This window comes from Micropterus salmoides, unplaced genomic scaffold (assembly GCF_014851395.1).
Source record: "Micropterus salmoides isolate LMB-PRFRI ecotype aquatic unplaced genomic scaffold, ASM1485139v1 Ms_hic_scaffold_20, whole genome shotgun sequence".
Lineage (NCBI taxonomy): Eukaryota > Metazoa > Chordata > Actinopteri > Centrarchiformes > Centrarchidae > Micropterus > Micropterus salmoides.
This window is the reverse complement of record NW_024041151.1, coordinates 19,960,346-19,980,987: the sequence shown is the minus strand read 5'-3', so window position 1 is coordinate 19,980,987 and position 20,642 is coordinate 19,960,346. Positions and strand designations below refer to the sequence as shown.

At 39.5% G+C, this 20,642-nt stretch overlaps 1 protein-coding gene across 1 annotated transcript in view; it reads right to left on the bottom strand.

Moving 5' to 3' along the window:
• trabd2a (TraB domain containing 2A) overlaps positions 1 to 20,642 on the bottom strand; it is a 67,306-nt gene that overhangs the window by 31,645 nt on the left and 15,019 nt on the right. Inside the window, 2 exon segments of the mRNA XM_038734259.1 lie at positions 4,451 to 4,625; positions 5,129 to 5,275. Of these exon segments, the coding sequence (XP_038590187.1) occupies positions 4,451 to 4,625; positions 5,129 to 5,275 (322 nt within the window).

Sequence of the window (20,642 nt, the reverse complement as noted above, 5' to 3'; positions counted from 1 at the left end):
GACTGTTGCCTTCCTGACCGCTACTCTGACCAGACCGCTGGAAAAACAGTGTTTCTCCCACAGCAAAAACATGGATGCAAAATTTGGTCACAGGCCTCATTCTGCTGAGTGCGGACACAAACAAAAAATCAACATCTTAGAATTGGTCTGGAAGTAGTTATCTATAGGAGGTCTTCTCTTAAGAGAAGTACTAATTGAATGTTTAATTTCATTGAAAAATCCCTCAAACAGTATGCATCTTGTAATGTGCAACTCCACTTCCAGTGTGTTTACTGATGGTTTGGTTTTAGACAAAAAGAATCTTACAGAGGGCGCTCTGTCTGAGCAGAAGCAGCCTGAACTTTCTTGGTAAGAAATACCTTAAAAGCCCTGATTGATAGATGTTTGTAAAGATTCTCATCCTGGTCACGGGATATATAGATGTACTAATTTTGTAAAACTAATTTCTTGTTTTTATATAATATTTTTATAACATTTTAGATACATTGAAAAAATTATGGATGTAAAAAGCTTCTTATCTTTGTTTTTACATCTCTCTATGATTGCTCGAGACTTGGTCAACAAAGTGCAGACTCTCATAGAAAACAAGACAAGAATAAGCGCATGGCTCTGTGTGTGTGTGTGTGTGTGTGTGTGTGTATATGCTGTAAGCACATGGGAAATCATTTAGGGTAAGAAAACATTAGCTCTGGTTTGGCAGTGTGTGACTGTCAACCATTAATGCTTTCTCCATAAACAATTTCCAACACCCCCCCCCCCAAAAAAATCACTAAATATTTCTTCCCCATAGACAATTAAAAGCAGCACATTTGTCCATTTATCTTCACTACTGTTTCGCTTTTAATACTTAATACTTATTGTTGCAGTTCAGCTTCTTTCAATTATGATTTCATAACATTTCTGCTTTATGTGACATTAAGAAGTTATTCAACTACATATCAAGATTGATGATCTTGGAGCAGTTTGTTTTACTGCAGCAGCAAGGAATAACAAATGACATTTCATAAAAAAATATATTAATGGAGCAGGAGCTTCACCATGTTTATATGGTGGTTTTGCAAAGTTAGGTTAAGATTAAGTTGTTGCAATTACTTTTTCAGATATTGTCATCAGTCCTGACAAACAAACATGAAGGAGTCTTCCAATAAACTCTAAAACAGCAGGAGACCCGAACACTTTCCTGCTTAACTCTTGTGACATCTTAAGTTTCCTTTGGCAAAGCACAATCTGCATCCAACCAGACAATTTGACAGGGAATAAATGACCATGTATAAACTGTTTTGTTAACTTGTTGTGGCAATAAAGCTTATTATAGGGAAAAATGAAAACCCTCAACAATTTTCCACATAGGTCAGTCCGGAATCTGCAGGCCAACCCCTGCAGGCTAATGGGATCATTACTCGGGAAGAGAAATATGCTTACTATGTGGTTGCGCTTTAAAAAAAAATATATATAAAGCTAATTCCTCTGAATCCAATTCAGTTTGAAGTCATGTCTGGAAGAATTTCAGGTAATCATCATTTACCTAAAGCTTGCAGCATTACTATTGAAGTGTCCACTTCTTTCCTAGTTTCTGATCACTGCAACACATCACTGTTCACTACAGTTATTACAAAGATACGCAAACACACAATGGCAGACAATAATCACATCCTGGACCTGTCGAGACGTTCTTTTTACAGATTCAGAGAGACATGAGATGGTCACTGATGAGACTGTTCTTACACCTGATAGTAACAGGGAAGTTGAGTGCGCCGACATAATGGGCTCCATTGTAGTGTGTATGTACGTGTGTCTATGTGTGTGTGTCCTCTGACCCCTCCAGGGATAATTAAGGACACATTTTACCCAAGTCTGTCTTGGGTATTGCTTGGGGTTAGGGGAGTTTAGAGGTGTGTGCGTGTGTGTGTGTGCGCACACATGTGCATGCACCTTAATGTGCCCTATCCCGTTCCTTGTACACGCCGACCCAACCTGCCCTCCGTATGTCTAAGACTAGTGCTTCTGGGCTGATTGCCCGTATCACTTTCACTCACCAGCATACACATACACACACACACGTAACTACACACAGAGGCGCACACCTTTTTAGACCAAGCCCTTGTAAAGGCACCTCCTTAGGGACATGCTGTGAAATGTACTCCTTGTTAGGGCTGTATGTGTGTGTGTGTGTGTGTGTGTGTGTGTGTGTGTGTGTGTGTGTGTGTGTGTGTGTGTGTGTGTGTGTGTGTGTCTGCTTTTCCTCAGCTGTTTCCTGCCAGCTCAGAGACCAACAGACTGTGAAGGCCTCTCTCTCTCTCTCTGCTCAGTGTTCGGTGCTTTTCTGCTTCTAACTGACCAAAGAAGCTCTGGATGAGGAAGTTTCTGACGATGTCATCACAAGGAAAATCTGACTTGGAAATTGATGGCACCAAACTTTGATCCTCTCTCCTTCATACATATCCCATAATGAAGGAAATCAAATTTGGGGGCAAACAGATTTTTTCCAAAGAGTATGTGGGCTTCATTGTAAAAATATCACAAACTTGTGAGTGTGATGAACTAGAAATTTATGATATGCAAAACAAACGCTTCAATTCAAGCATTTAGCTGTACTACATAGCCATTCAATGGTAATGTTGACACTATTTTTTTTTCTTTACATCTGATGATCTATTTATGACTAATGGTGACATTTGCTCTTCCATCCTCTTCTGTTCTTTAGTTTATTGTTTAATGTGAAAAATTGTGTATTTAAATTTTGCATCAAAAGTGTGATTTAAAAAAACAAGTTGGATTTAAATTGATATATGAACACTTGATTTTTGGTAATTATTTGATAATTTCATTAATAACCTTCATATTTAAAAACTAAACATCTTTGGGTTTTGGACTTCTGGTCAAATGAAACAAGCAATTTTAATCACCACATTGGGCTCTGATGATGGGCATTTATCACAATTTCCGGACATTTTCTAGACAAAATGATTCATCTATCAATTGAGAAAATAAAGAAATAAGATTATAAAAATTATAAAATGTTTCCTGTCCATGTTCCTCCGTGGACAAAACAAAACACCTATTTACTGTACAGGTACCCTGCTAGACACAAAATAAAATAACGTTCACAGATGTATGGCCATCATAACTAAAAAGTCATTTACGCTTGCATATATATTTAGCCTAATAGGAGTTTTATTCTTTCTCTGCTATTCGGTGCATAATTTATTTGAAATTTTGCATATAAACACATTTTACTTGAAAGTAGGTAAATATAGTGTCATGCTTGATGTTTTTCTTCTGGTTTTGTATGCATGTTATTGATGAGTTGTGTGTTTTAGTGTAATTTTTTTATGCTAAACATGTAGGGCTGTCCTGCGTGGGAAGGGTAAAATGTCTGGCATGACATAAAAAGAACCAACTAACTTTATCTGGACTGAAAGCCCATCTGAGTAAAAGGTTACAAAATTGCCTCATTTTCTTTATTGGGTGCAAACAATGCTCCGATTAAACAACCAGGGGCAAGACAAACTGTCTGCCTTAGATATACATCGTCCTATTAAGAAACATAAACACACACACACAGAGGTATCCACAGTTAAGCAGACAACTTTGTGGATTCTTCTTTGCTGTTATCTGGTCCCTTTATCCTCCCTGTTTTAAGTCAAGTCTCTTATCAGATGGGTGTTACTTATGAGGTTGCAGCATAGTTATAAAGGAATTCAAAGAATTTAACTGACACATCTAAAACTATGTGATAGGACTCCAACGGGCCACATGTCTGTTTCTGGTCAGTCCTGAACTGATAACAAGGACGTTTTATTGAGCCTCTGCTTTAGAAAAAGACCCGACACCAACAATTTATTTGGAGCCTATACTGATAACGTTAGATCATGGGTTTAGTCTAATCTAGTTTAGCTAAGTCAGCTAAGCCACTGATAGATTGCTGGGCTGCTTATCAACACCAGATTCCCAAACAGAATAAACAACAAGAGGGAATAAAAAGTAAGTAAGAGAGACATGTAGTGACATCCAATACAGGAAAGGATTGTGGAAATGTATTTTTTACATGTATTATATACTATATGTCTATATCTAAAATGAGCTGTATTCCCTTGCAGATTAGAAACAGAAAGTTAATCAGCGAGTTACACCTCTCTGATCAGCTGGGATTTCTGTCCCCACTTGTTTTTGTTTTCTCTTACTCTCCATGAGTTTGTTAAGCTGCTCAGACTAAGACACCTTCTATTTCATTTGCAGAAGGGCTCTCTGAACAAAAAGAGGAATTTAAGTCATTTTGTTAGAGGGATAAAAGTAATCGTATTGAGTACTCTGATGTACGGGCACAATAAAGAGACTTATAAAGGCCTAAGCCTTTTTGTCTGACGTTTTAGCCTGAAACCCTGGCATCTGGAGAGCTAATGCTTTAATATCACAGAAATGTACTTTATAATGTGTATTTAACACCAACCTGCTCCAAAGGCGAAGAAGAAGCTCTTGTCTGGGTGTTCCTCCAGCAGTGCCTTGACCCTCTTTCCCATCCTCTCATTCCTCTTGTAGATGAGCTCCTGTCGAAAGTAGCTGTCTATTTCCTGGGCGGTCACCTGCTCGCTGGGTGGCAGCGTCACGTTATTGAAGTTAGGGACCTAGGGTTGCAATGGTGATGATTTAGTTAAGCCATGACAGTGTAAAGGAGAAGAGGGAGAGGAGATTTCTTTTGTCTTTTCCAGAATGTTTCATTCAGATTACAGTAAGAAAAAGCAGAAATTCCAAAAACACATTACACAAACCTTGCTCCACTGGCACAGAAAATAGTTAAACATATTTGGAATGACCAGGGTGCAAAGGGATTGCTGAGAGGATGAATGACTATTAATAGCAAGAAAGACATGGCAAGGATGATGGAGGGCCAACGAAGAGCAGAGCAAAGAACAAAAAAATTAAATTGGCAATAGTATAGAGAAGCTGGTAGGAAGGAGTGTGTTTAAGTGGGTGTGGGGGATGAAAGGTCGCTCAGAGGGTTAGGGGTGAAGGTAGAAGGTCAAGGGTCGTGACACTGGGATACTCCAAAAGGTCAAGGGGTCAAAATAACTCCTCGCTTATTAACTAGAGTGAAAGTAAGTCTATTGCTAGATAAGATAAGACTGACCTGTGAGGTGTCATGATTGAAGATGATGGAGTTGAGATCTCCACAGTTGTAGTGCCTGATGAGGTCTTCAGTGGTGTACGGGACCTGTAGGCTTCCCGCCCTTAAAGACTCCTGCTGTAATAACGTCTGGTTCAGAGCAAAGATCACCTAGAATGAGACAAAGACAACTAGTTATTTATCGATTTAGTTCAGCCCTGATGCAACATCATAGTTGTACTGATTTAGCAACTAAATGTGGAAACATCTGACTTGATAGTGTTGATGCAATGAATGCATAATACAATATGATGATATATGATTTGAGATACAGGATTGATAATACATGACTTTGCCCATGATTACCTGATCTGCATTTGTCGCCTCTTACAAGTACAAAATACAAATATGTTCACTCAAGTTAAAGAACTCCCTTGAGACGTTGAAAATTACTCAAGCACTACTAAAGGAAGACATGTTACTCATGTTTCCAGCTCTGAAGTAGGATTATAGATGGAAGCTGTAACTTTAAGTGACAGCAAACAAAAAGGACAAAAAAGTCAAAAGTGGTGAACCGATTAACTGACCCATCAATAGACCAACACATATTCACACATGTCACAAGGGAAACACACACCTGGATATATTAGAATGAGGCAAGAAAATCAGAAGTACATTTGTCTTTGGTCATTTTGATTTAATTATATATTTTTATTACACCGTCTTGAGTGACAGAATCACAGATGTGATCTAAAGCACAAAAATCCTTGGATTTACTGAACTATTATAGCAAAGGAGACAGTCTGAGTTTGTCCTGCCAAAATAACTCTCTGCTGTGCTGCAGAGATTCAGCTATTGTGCAAGCGTGAAATCAGCCAGTGTTGGGTGAGAGGGCCCTGGTGAGCCTGCCGCCTATGATCTGTACCGCAAGGACTGCATACATGCACACAAATACACTTAAACACACACACACACTGATACAGCAAGACTGAGACAGACACACACCACCGCCACTCACCTCAGCAAATGGTCTCCCTCTGATTTTTCCACCACATACACACACACACACACACACACACACACACACACACACACACACACACACACACACACACACACACACACACTTTTACCCTGCAAGCCATTGATGTTGATTCCCATAAAGGAGGAAAGTTTGCATGGTTTATTTGTTTCTCAATGGGAACTATCAGTCAAAGTGAAGATGTGTTTTGTCAGCTGTGGACGTATGTAAATGTGTCTACAGTATGTCTGCATGTTTTTACAACTCAGTGTACACAACCGTACACATTCATGCGAGTGTGTGTGTGTGTGTGTGTGCACTCTCAGATCTTTGTCAAATGAATTCTGTATTGATATGCATACCCATAGGCCAACCAGGCCAACCCAAGTGGCTGGGTTTTTTTTTTTCGTGTTCTGTTTTCTAAGGTGCTCTGATGACATTTTTCTCTCTGGGCTGGCCCATTGTGGGAGCCCCGGTATAGCAGAGGAGAGGAGGGCAGCATGGAGCAGATGCCTTCTTGTCAGGGGACAAAGAACCTCTCCGTCACCCTCTCTTCTCCTCTCGTCTGTGCTCCCTCCAGCTTTCATCGGCCGCGCATCAAAGTGGCGCTCTGCATATGAAAAGGGCTCCGTCTTTATGCCACGCAAATTAGCCTATTGCCGCCCCTCCCTGACTCATTTCACAAAAACACCCTCACATCTGTGCCACGTCCGTGAAGGAAGGCCCTCATCTGCAGGGTCTCCTCTTTTTCTCAGCTCTCTCTTCTCGTCTTTCTCCACTCGCCGTGCCTTTCAGCCCCTTAAATTATGGCTGTCAAGGGAGGAGGAGGAGGTGGAGGATGGGGGGGGGGGGGTCATAGCCAGAAGTAAAAAAAGGTTTAGGGAAGGAAAGAGAAAGACAGGGAGAAAATACAAGCACGAAAGTGAGGAAGGATACAGAAAACAAGAGGAGAAAGAAGAAGGAAAGAAAGAAAGCCTTAATGAATGATTTCTTTCTTTCCGCTGTGATCCTCCTCTTCTGTTAGTGCACTGTGGGTCAGTGGGTGCATTTTCCCACTCGGCCCCTTTCATCAGGTCCCCCTGTTTCTTCTTCTACTCCACTGCTGCCCCCTATCCCGCCCCCTCCAGCACGCACACACAGACACACAGACACACCCCTTGCTGATATCAAAGCAAGCGGAGCCAATGAAAGTCAATAATTGGTCTTTGTCATGGAAATGTCCCCTCTTGTTGCGATGGAGTGGGGTGGGTGTGTGCATCCAGAGCAAACATCATCACAGTCAGATTCCCACATGTGGAGATCTGGAGTGTTTGGCAGCTCGGGCTGAAAAAACTCTCACTGCTCTCGCTCTGGAGTGTGTTGGATTTGCAAGAAAAGTGGGAAGCATGGTTAGTAGAATCTCTTTGGGGAGAGGTTACATTACTTGCATTTATGTAATGGCTGATTACTTTCCGACAGTCATAAAACACGTTGTCCGTTTAGAGAACTGCATTAACAAAGAAAGATGGCAGCAATTATGTTTTAAATTGAGTAGAAAACACTGTAGGCACAAGAAGCAAATAGCAATTTGCAAGCATCATTAGAAGTTCCACAAAAAGCAGATGACACGCTAAACCCAAGCACCTACACCATACAATTACAGCAGTGATGAAGCATAGTGAGCAGGGCTGTCGCTATCATTTCAACATAAAAAGTAGAAAAGAATATTGATTCTGTAATCATCTATTCAAATTCAAAATTCACAGTCTTTTACTCCACTGAAGTTACACCCAGACCTACTGCACAGCAAAAAAGGGAATTGTTTTCTTCAAAAACGTAAAACGGAAGCAACTAAGTAAATGTTCTGAATGGATAATCACAACCCCAAAGGATCTGAGAAACAATATGAAATGTGAAACTCTAATGCTGGGATCAGACTACACAATATTAAAGTCTTTAGAGTTGGATTAGGTAATGATTGAGTCATAAATTCTTGCCATGACTTAACTAACAGACATGGAAATGTTGAACCCTAAACAATCATAGCTTGCAAGAGGTACTATAGGTTGATCGGGAAGGAGGAGCCAGAGACCGGCATCATTCTTCTTTTGCTTCACCGTGTAGACAGTTGTCTGCAATAGAGCGCTCTGTGCTCTTACATATCAGTTATGTAGTTTTTGTCATGATGCATCAATTGTCTTTCATTATCACTCACATGCCAGTCACTTATTTCGGGCCATTATTGAGTTGATAGCATGTAGTCTGAACCCGGAATAATATTTTCATTGACACGACAACAAACCTGAAAGGTCACCTGCTATCATAGTCTGATTTCAAATCCTTCACCACAAAGCTTGTCACCGCTCAGTGATATTCATCTGCTTTCTCCTTGCTCATCTTCCCGTTCATGGCTAAAATGAAAGGAGTTTCTGTATCTCCTATCTAAGAAACATATATATTGGAATAATTTGTAGACATCATTCGTTTACCTTCAATACAAAAAGGTGAATGTCAGCATATCTGTGTTTTGTACCTGAGCGTGAGACGTTGCTGTTGTTAGCGTTAGTTGTGTCTGGGGCGTCGTTGCAGCTGGGAGGCCGCAGCACTTTGAACACGGTGCATTCCTTCAGATTCACGCCATGTTGAAGAAAATGCTTCGTCATAATGGAGCTTCTTCCTCCCTCGCACGAAATATCCTTACTGCAGGTGTTGCATTTTGCTGCGTCGTTATCTTTTTTAGTGAAGCTAAGGCAAACTTTTGAGCATGTTGCAGGAGTGTAAACAGAAGTACTCTCTTCTCGCATGCTTTGTTGAGGTATTGCAAACATATGATTTCCATTTTTACGGTCTATGTGGAAGGTCCTGGCAAATAAGTGCAACCTTTATGGACTGTAAAATGCTCACTGCAGTTCAGTCGGGAGTGCGACTCAAATATGCAAAAAGTTAGGAACCGATAAGCAGAATTGAAATGCAAGCGTCTTACTGAATCCACAGTTCTTGAAACTTTGGTAACAATTCCAACATTGAACCAGTTCTTTATAACCAACCCTAATCTGCTGCAATGGGAGCAGCTTGCAAACACCAAGATTAATTCCTTGTATGGTAAGGACTCTGGCTAATTGATGTTATTCTGATTGTAAATGCTGGCACTGGACTTGGGGAGTGTTTCAGTAACTTCATTTCCAATTGAATTTTGATAAGAAACTAAGGAGGAGCATGTGTGTGTCTGCACAGAACTATCTTTCTCTTGGTGTGTGTTTTTTCTTGTTTATCTGGCTGATTGTGTGCGTGTGTGAGCTGATAAGTATGTCTCTATGTTGAAACAAGCATTTTTAAAAAGTAGCCTGTCCACACCAGCCATGCGCTCAAACAGCCACACACACACACACACACACAGCACTTGCAGCCAATTCATTGAGCCTTGGCCATCTCCCAAGTACAAATGAAGACTTCCAACAGCTCCTCTGTTTCCTCCTGACTCCCTGATGTTATCAGAGTAACACAACTCTCCCTCTCTCTCTCTGCCATACACACACAGGATAGCAGAGAGACAGAGGGGGGGAGCAGTTTATGATTTCTACTAGAAATCAGCAGATCAAGACGCACAAAAGCCGAACCAATAAGAGACAGAAAGAAAGAGAAAGAATGGACTCTCAGTAATGATGTAGACAGTGAAAGATCAGAGGAGGAGGAGGGCACAGATAGAGATAAAGGTAAACAGAAATATACAGAGATAGAGATTCTGAGTTACTTATGAGTGATATTGTCAGTGAAACATTAGTTAGTAGTTAGTGGTTGAAGAAAGCAGTGACTCTTTGACTGTATATGGAGTACAGTCTTCCATTTACACACCAACAAATTTTATCTTCCAGACAAGTTTTGACAGAAGTAAGAGACACAGATACACAACTGATTTTCAGGGCTGACTAACAAACTACACGGGACACAGTAAATGATGACCTGTTAAAGGTGTTCTGTTTTTTAAAGTTTGCAAATGTCTCACATGGATTATGTTGTCTAAACACAAATTTAAAATTGGCAAAATTCAGATTTAAATCAGCAACGATCTGACAAAAGTTTACAAATCTGGCAGCCGATGCCAACTTTCAGTATTTGACAGTTTTCATCACTCTGTGCTACAGACAGAAAATTGCACAAATATGTATAAAATATTACTAAAAATGATACATACCAAGGCAAGGCCAATGGAAGTTCCTAGTTTTCTGCATTGAGACCCTGTTGTACTATTTCTGAAATAAATATTCCACTGAATATTGGAAGACAGCAGCTGTAGTCAGTTTGGATTTACAGCAGGAAGCAGTGTATTTAGCTTGAACCACCATACTGAACACGCAGATAAACAGCATAGAAGTTGATTATGCTGCACAAGTGGTTTGAGAGGTTTACACTGACATCTTCATACATTTTGACAGATTTTTTGCTACGACATTGGGTCAGCATTGGAAAAGTGTACCTGCTGTGAATCTAAGCTACCAACAAATAGCAATCCACTGAAAGAAATGAGCCTCAACATCTTTCACTTTTGAAGCCTACAAGTGGTGCCTATTTGAAATTCAAAAGAAATCTCTAGAGTATTTCTCTAACATAACTGAAGCAGAAGAAAATGTGACTTTTTGTAGTTTTTTTATTTGTTATTTGTTATTTTTATTTGTTCCCCCCACTATAATATCAGCAATATCAGCAGTATTTTCAAAATCTTTTGGTGTTGGAAAATGCTGCTGGGGGGAAAGATTTATTCTGAAATGTATCAACATTCATAAATTAATGACTGCTGAAACTGCCTAATGGGTACTGCAGCTGCAAAAAAGGGCTACAGCTTCATTCGGCAGGTATTCACTGACACTCCACGTTCACACACACACACACACACACATCTGCACATATATAAATCTTTCACCACTGCACAAGTGAGCTTTCACTTTCTGGCTGGAACCCCACCATTTAAACAAAGACACACACACACACACACACACACACACACACTTGTCAGTTTGAGTTATCTATATTGTTTTTACACTTTGTCCCTCTACCCTAACTCTACCTCCTCTTTTTTCTTCCTCTGTCTCCCCCCTTTTCTCTCCTCCAGTCCCTCCTTCCAACTCCCCATGACCACATTTCCTCTTACTTTTCTCCCTCCTTGCCTATACCTCCACTCTCACTCCTCCATTCATCCCCCCATCATTTCATTCCTCCCTTCCTCTCCCCTTTGATCCAATACCTTCCCTCCCTCCCTCCCTCCCTCCCTCCCTCCCTCCCTCCCTCTCCTCCCTCCCTCCCTCCCTCTCCTCCCTCCCTCCCTCTCCTCCTTCCATCCATCTCTCCGTCCCTTTCTCTCTCTCTCCCCTTTGATCCCATACATCCCCTCTATCAGCCAGGTCTTTAAAGATCTGACCCCTGCATTCCTCAGGTCACTCCTCGCTGTGTGTGTGCGTTTTTGTGCATGTAAGTGTGTATACACCTGTGCAAGATTAGATCTTTTCTCGGTGTGTTTGTATGTACACGTATGCATGAGCGTGGGTGTGTGTGTGTGTGTGTGTGTGTTTAAATGCTTCATCATCGTGGATTACTGCAGCCTCTGCGGAGCTCAAAGCAGACCTTTGAAGATAGCTTTATTAATTTTCCAATATGAGACAAAAGAAAGGAAGTATGGGGCAAAGATTTCCTACACAGAAGAGAAAGAGAGGAGAGCATTAAAAAGAAAATAAGGAAAGATGATGATTTCTCTGCCAAGCCACACGGAGAAAAATCCCCAGACCTGAATCACTGACAATAATGATGACCAAAAATTGTTTCTCCCCCTCTTTTTTAAAGGAAAATCCATCCTCTGGTAAAATTGATACATCCTATTCCTTTTGATCATGAACAGTTCAATCAATGAATGTTGACAATTCTCTCACAGAGTCATACAGCTGAGGTCTGTGTGCATACAGAAAGTTTCTTCCTTTTCAAAATGTGCATGAAAGAAAAAACGTTTTCGCTGGACAGGGTACATTTAAGCAGTGTTCGCAGATAATGTGTTTTCAGCTCTCAATGGCACTGACATAGAGCTCCAAATAATTATTCTTTTCATTGACTGCTAAATAATTTTTCTCATAATTAAATTAATCTTTCAAAAATCTATAAAATGTTATGTGCCAACATATCACGTAGCCCACGGTGACGTCTTCATATTGCTTGTGTCTCAACAGGCCAAAACCCAAAGAGAAGTCATTTGCAATGATAAAAGAAAATTTATTTGAGAAGCGTGAAAGGAGAAATTGTGGGAATTACAACCTAGTACAATACTTCCACTGTTCACATACTTCTCTGCCTCTGTCTTTCACTCTTCCTTTCCCTCACTCTCTCTCTCTCCCTCTCTCTCTCTGTTAAACGTTTTATTGATTTTCAGATGTATTGTTGATTCATTTTCTGTCAGTCTACCACCACCAACACTTTTCTTTACATTTTCTTTAGTATTTATAAGCACAAACATTTTAGAGTTATTATTCATTATATACATGACAAAATACATAAATAAATGCTAATTAAATGTGCTTACAATTATTATAGTGTATACTGCCTGTATACGTTACAAAGTCTCTTACAATGAACATTTGATCCACGTAGGTCACACTAATGGCCAGCACACAAACCGCATCTATATGAAGCCGTGGATCCAGTTCTCCTCTTTCTTTCTTTTTGTGTTCTCTGTTTCTCTTCACCTCTCTCTCTCTCTTTCTCTCTCTCTCTGCCTCTCTCGCCTTGTAAAAACATTCTTGTGGGGTGCATTTACCTTGGTGCCCGGACGCTGCCAAATATTTAGGCTGTCACAGGGAATCAACCTCAAACCAAATGGCTGGAGGTTTGTGTGTGTGTGTGTGTGTGTGTGTGTGTGTGTGTGTGTGTGTGTGTGTGTGTGTGTGTGTGTCGGGGATTGGGGATTGTGGTGATTGAAATGTCAACTTCTCAACTCCCCCTGCTCCATCCTGCTTCACTACACCCTAAGCAAGCTGTACATGAGTCCCAACCAACACACCCTTAGATGTATGCCAGCACTACATTTGTACACATCTGTCCAGATAAAACGTTGGATGACAAATTAATGAAACATGAAAGAAATAAAGGCTCATCCATACTCACCGATTAGCCAATCAATCAACTGACAGAAAATGAATAGCCAACAATTCTGATAATTAATTAATTGTTCAGCAAAAAGGCATTTGGTGCTTCCAGCTTCTCAAATGTGAGTACTTGCAGTTTTACATTATTGTGAATTGAATGTCTTGGACACAACAGGCATTTTTAAGATATCACCTTGAGCTCTATGAACAGTTTTCTGACATTTTATAGACTTTGATCAAAGAAAAGTAGTAACTTTTATTTGATCATCCATCCATCCATCGTCAACCGCTTATCCTGCGTACAGGGTCGTGGGGGTCTGGAGCCAATCCCAGCTGACATCGGGCGAAAAGCGGGGTACACCCTGGACAGGTTGCCAGTCCATCGCAGGGCTTTTATTTGATCAAAGTAATCAAAAACATTGATGGTTGTAGCCATGTCATGTAGTCATGACATGGTCTCCTCATATAAGGTCATCATCAAATTCTGTATAAGAGGTATAGTTTGTTGTGGTGTATTTAATTGACAATCAAATACTATTTAAGTCTTCCCCTTTTTCCTACACTGCTGTCAGTCGAAAGAATCGTCTGATTTTCAAATGAAAAAAGAAAACCATTAAAAAATAACTCTTCTAAATCTTCAGAAGAATTGAATTCCCTAATTACTAAGTATGCAAATAATTGTAATTCACTCACACACACACACATTATGGTGCCACCTATGATCACACCACTCAACAAATACCAAACAGAGGAGAAATTGGTGGAATTAGCAACCTAATACATCCACCGTTTACATACTTCTCTGCCTCAGTCTTTCTGTCTGTCACTCCGCCTTTCTCTCTCTCTCTTACACACACACACACACACACACACACACACACACACACACACACACACACACGCACATACAAAACCCCACAGAGCAGCCACTCAGTCCATCAGTCCACTAAGAAACAACACGAGGGGCTTGAAAACACAGTGAGCCACAAGGAAAACAGCCATCAATCTCTACGACTTGTCTGTCGACTGAAGGAACACTGTTAATCTTCAGGACAGCGCGAGTCAAGAACAACACTGCGAGCTGTGATTCAAACCGATACAGCTGCGAGCACTTAGACCATCTGAGTATTCACATTATGCATGAGTGTTATCATGCAAACAGGGAAGAGTAAATAAGATCAAGATTTTCCGCATTCACGCAGTAGCCAAGGTCCAACCACTGACAGATTCATCAACACCTGCAAATTGGTTTGCAACCTCACTATATTAGTAATGTGCACTGCATGTATCTTCAGAGCACCATATAAACATCTGTCCTAATATTATCTTACTGTATGTTAACCTATTATTTGTTGACACATCCAGCATATTTTGTTTTAAGGGGTTTTTTTGTATCACACATACTTCCAAAAAATACTGACTATAAAATACTGAGTCTCTATTTCTCTCTATTTCTTTTGGGTATGTTTCATATTTCAGGACAGGACAAAGCACAAATACACACACATATACACACAGCTTCTGGTGAGGTCAGACAGTTTGACCTCTCCACCTCCTCAAGACTCTAAAGGGCACTAATGGATTTCCTACACTGACCGCTCCATTTCTAAGATCACACATTGCTAAAACCTCATTATTTTAGATTTAGTTTGGAAAGACTTCAGTATGCTGTGTCCAAAATGGAGGAAAATGCCAGCACCATTGGGTTAACTTAGTATTGTAAATTTTATAAAGTTATTATTTTTGTATAGTTTAAGAGCCACTGTTAGAAAAAAGTTGAGAATAAAGTCTTTATAGTTCAGGAAAAACGGTTGTATTTTGTTTTAGAAAATAAGTAAGTAATATTATCATTAAAAATATGTAATATTTCAATAAAGTTTATATCAAGGTTGCTTTAAGAGCTAAATGTTGTGTTTTTACTTACATTGGTTTCATTGTCCCAAGTTCAAATTAAAGCCCTGCATAGAGTATATGTTCCGTCAAGGTTACAGCATATTGTCTAACTTTAGAACGGCCCCATCAAACCATGGAAAAAACTTTTTTACAATATGTGTCCTTTATGCATGCAATCTTATTGTCTTTGGTTGATGGGTATCTTCACAGTATGAGTTTAAGCCAAGTAACAAAGTGAAGGGACTGGCTACTGTGAATCCTTTTCCCAAAACTTGCAACCAGGTAAAACATATATTTTGTTCAAATTTGAAGGTTTTCTGAATTACTTATAATGATGCAAATGATAAAATTATGAAAGGGAAATGAAAGTCCCATAAAAAGCAACACATTGCATCACTCCCACATATTTTCAACATTGGCAATTTAGTTTTTTCACATAATATGAAGGATGAAGTGTCCTTTCTGGGTTGAGAAAAATGTTCCTCTTCAGTTAATTAAAACATTCAAAACCCCATTGGACTAGCTGATAGATGCAATGCCAAAAAGCTGAAAACAGGGCTGTTTTTCTTAGCTTGTAAAAAGTTGACATTTTACAGATACAGTAGATGGTATTCACAGGACAAGTTGGAAAAAAAATTATGAATTAAAACATTGATTGAATTCATTTGCATTGGTGGCTTGTTACTAATATAAAAACATATACAGGATTACAACTTAACTGAAGACCTGTTTTTTAAAACTGATACAGCTCCTTTACATAACATTGCATTTGGGCTTGAAGACACCAAATCTCCTACTGCACAGAATGGTGGGTACAATTTTGTTAAGAGAACATGTTCTCAGCACAACAAAAACAGTAGACAGCAGCGCCAGAAATACATTTCCAACTTTTGACTGCAGAAGTGAGATAGAAAGAGACAGCATGAATCAAGAAGCCACACAGAGCTATTTAGGAGTATCTGCAATTCCCTTAAACCACTGGCCCAGACTAACCATTGCACTGCTGGCAAACCAAACTGAACAGGCCACACACACACACACACCACCACACAGCCAGGCACGTTCACATTAATATGCATGTAAACACTTTCCATCAGCTTGCATCAATTCCCAAGTTAAAAATAAAAACACCGACCAACATGTTCAGCCTCAAACCTTTACCACTATCACCAGTACAAACCCTGAACCTCACACACACACACACACACACACACAGAATGAGTCTATGTCATGGAAAAGAGGACCTTATATCCAAAAATCTGTTTATTGTGGTGAAATACTTATCAATAAGGGAGACAAAAGGGATGGAGAGAGAGAGAACAGAAGGCTAAATCAATATTGAGAGACAGACAGTGGGGGGAAATGGACTAGAGAACTATGCCTGTAGGGAAGAAAAAAATGACAAAGTGATGAAGAGACATACATGGAAAGATGGAAAGACAGAGAGAGAACGAGACTGAAGGAAGACAAGCATGGTTGTTGTTGCCACGACCCACAGCCTCACAACCACAGACTTATAAACAGGCAACAAAATATGAAAAACATCCAAACATCTTAAATGTGTTCAGTTCAGTTTTCATAAAAGTGTCCCTTTGCATTCACTGGGGATGGTACACACATAAACATGCTCCTATCATGTGAGGTTATGACCAAAATAACCACTGTCAAAGCTACATCAACGATACAAAATACACATACAAAAAAAGAAAAAGATTTCCACTAATTTTAGATCAGGGGAAGAAGTGCTATGGGGAAGAGACACAGCGAGTGAAGGACACACACTGAGAGATACGGGGACAGAGAGCCATTTGCATCTGATTTTAGATCACGATTCAGCTGCAAAGTATTCTTAAGAATCAAACCAGGTTTCATATCTGTAGTGGCATGGTGAGATATGCTCGGTAATTTATAACTGGCAAATCATTTAAAATGTGATGTCTTGCTTGTTTTATCCAGCAGTTCAATTTACAATGATACAAAATAAACACTTAATGTCAACTAAATTTCTTTCAATCAACTTAAATAATCAAGGCTATCGTTCAACACAACATTGCACTGAACTTTAAAGGTGCGAAGTCCTTTGTTTTATAAAGAGATGATTCTGCTTCTTTAGAGCTTTGTTAGTTGTCCAAAGTTGCACTGAAAACTCACATATCAAAATGTTGATTGCCCTGGGCTCTTCAAAAGCTGAAAATTCCTGTTGATTAGCATTAGTCAACCTTTGGTGCAGTAAATTTTATTGTTTTTACAGGAAAAGGGTGACCCTCCGTCCATCCATCCATCGTCAACCGCTTATGCTGTGTACAGGGTCGCAGGGGGCTGGAGCCAATCCCAGCTTACATTGGGTGAAAGGGGGGGTACACCCTGGACAGGTCGCCAGTAAGTGTGACCCTGTGATTGTTAAATAACAAGATTATGAGTCTATAGTCAAGCTGGCTCTGCAAGGCTGTTCTTAGGTACAGCAGTGCTTTGAGCTAAATGCTAATGTTTGCTTACAATGATGACATGCTGATGTTAAGGATCTTTACCATGTTGACAATGTTAGTTCATATTGTTAGCATGTTAAAATGTGCTGAGTAGCACTAAACATAAAGTATAGCTGAGGCTGATGGAAATGTTCTTAGTTTTGCAGGTATTTAGTCTTAAGTGTTGATGCGATAATGACTGTAGAGGCATCACCAAAGTTAATATAATTTAGCTAAACATATGAATATCTGAACCAATTTTCATGAAATGTCAAGGGATCACCAATGTTATCAGGATTCTTCCTCGGGAGACTATGAATGTCTGTACCAAATTTTGTGCCCATCCGACATTTAAAAATTGAGATGTTTTGGAACATTTCAGCTGCTGGTAGAGCTAGATGAAGTCATTAGGTTTCATCCTCTGGGGATGAATATCTGTAGCCAATTTTAATGGAAATCCATCTATAAATTGTTGAAATATTTTAGTCCGGATCAAATGTGAAGGACCAACTGACCAACATTGCCATCCCTAGAGAAAGAAGTGTCATATCCAGAATTGTGTCCAAAGCTATCAAAGTAACACCAAGGTTGTAAAAACCGTGTTAAAGGATCGAAACATAGAGAAGACACACACACACACACACACACACACAGTGAAAAAGAGTGGTGAAATGAGGCCAATATTGCTGTTAACCTCTCAAGGTTTTATGATCTCTACTGCAAGAAGACAAAATCCCTAAAACAGTGCATGGGTAGAAACAACCCTGAAAATCATCATCCATAGTATGGAACTGACTCTGAGTGGTGGGGGAAATTTGATACACATGTTTATGTATGTGTTGTATAATAGCTTGCATGCACCTTTGTGTGCTCTTGATTATGTATCTGTGTGTTTGTGTGCATGTTTGCATGTGTGTGTGTTTGTGTGTACTTGCACCATCATCAGTTTTATCTCTACTGATTCAAGCACCCTTGCTTTAGTTTCATGTTGCACATAGCGTTTTATAGCAAATTATCAGGTGCAAACACTGTGTGTCTCTATTAGAAGTAAAAAATATAATTTGCTTCTTGCTTCGCAGATAAAAATATACAAACACACATAGTGCCAGAGAGACATACAGACAGAAATGCAACACACACAAAAACACAACCACACACCACAGGTTTATAAAACATTTCTCCCTTTCTCTCCTTTACGGATGTAAAACAAGTCAGAGCAGCAGACCATCACATTTCCAGTTGTGTTCAGACCAATATCTGTCAGTCATCCAAGTAGCAACAACTATTAATCAAAATGAAATATGTTCCGTTGAAAAGATCTTATCTAGAAATTACAACTACAGGCTGTTGGAGCTGGAAACACTGTTTTCACCCAGTTTTTTTTTTAATGCTGGTGGTGGGAAACAGTGTGTAGCCCATGTGATACTGATATCCCCAATTAAATCAACTGCTGTTTTTTTTTGAAAGGTAGAAATATTGATTTACGCTGACTAGGAATCATATCTGTTCTCAGTCACAAACTACAACAGAAATTTACTTTCACCTCATTTCAGCTCTACTTTCCATTTGAGAAACAAAGGGAAAAAGGCAACAACTGGTAAAAGATGTTAAATGAATGTATGCTATTTAATGCTGTGTTACCGTTTCATTTATTTGATTGTGAGTAGCTAAAGTCATTTAAGAAATAACAGCTAATCACTAAACATTGTATTTCTTTTCCAGGAAGAGATAACACATAAGTTCTAAAGTGGACTGACCTGAGACACACCGGGTACCCCCTTAGCATCATTTCTGGACACACAGGGCTCATTGGTTAAGTTAACAACAATAAATATGCCATATATGGTCAAGTTAGCAATAATATATATGCAACATCCAGTTCAGACTTTCAAAATAAAACATGGTTAACGTTGTGAAACACTCGCAGTTTGTTGGTGAGGTTTAAGAAAAGATCATGGTTTGGGTCAAAACAATTGGGTAAGTAAGTTAAAGTACATAAATGCCATACTTTACGCGGCTGATCATAAGTGAAAAAGAAACCACAGTTGACTATTGGTTTACGTGGGTAACAAATATAGGTCTCCCGGGTGAAAGTCGGTCTTTACACTACGTCACCTAACATTAACCTGACATATTATGCTTGTAGCGTTGAAAAATAATGATAAAGGGGTACACAGTGCGTTAAAAAGTGACTCCAAGGGGTCTTTCCCAAGTGTCAGAACAGGTTGTGGTTAAAAAGACTTCTCACAGGGCTAGTAGTGAACTGCTGTAACTGGTAACCGTTATTTCCCTAGTTGGCTGGCTAAAGCAAGTCAGTCACAATAGCTCCTTGAGCTTCTCTCTATTTTCTCTCTCCATGTCTTCCCCCTAGTATTTTGTCAAAGACGGAAAATACAGCTCTCCTTGCTTGCTAACAAGCTAACAAACCCATTAGCTTGTACTTTGAGAGAGAAGGTTAAAAAAAGTGAATGGTGCAACAAAGCTAAGCTACAATAGTTTCTTTGGACTCTCCAGGTCTCCGTCCCCTCAAAGGTTTAGCTATTTCAATACGGCTTACTATTGGTCAACAGCATGACTTCATGTGTCAAAGTTTAGCAGAGTTGAACTCAAACCATTTGCATTAATCCCACTGGAATTGTTGTCCTGGTGTCTGCCACTGCAGTACTTTAAATTTAACTTTTTAGCCAATTTGTAGAAACTGCTATCCAGTGAAACCTAATACAAGCACTTGACTGTCTGAGTATTAGTCTGGTCTGAACATCTGTGGAGAACAGCAAAGTCTTAGAAAAACTCTCCTGTTTGGTGCTCACCTGTGAAATTCCACAAAAGCCACCAAAAATGTGGACTGGAGCCAGAAAGACACAAGTGGATCTATGGTGAGGTTAGCTCAAAAACTATGTGGTCCTTCTATTTGTAGTTCAACTCTTTAGAGGCTTAAATATGTGTATTCTACACTTCATCTGTATATTCATGTGAAATCCCCCTCATTTTAATGTGGATACCACCTTTGTCAATTGTATGCAATTCTACATTACTATGATATATTTTATACCACTTGC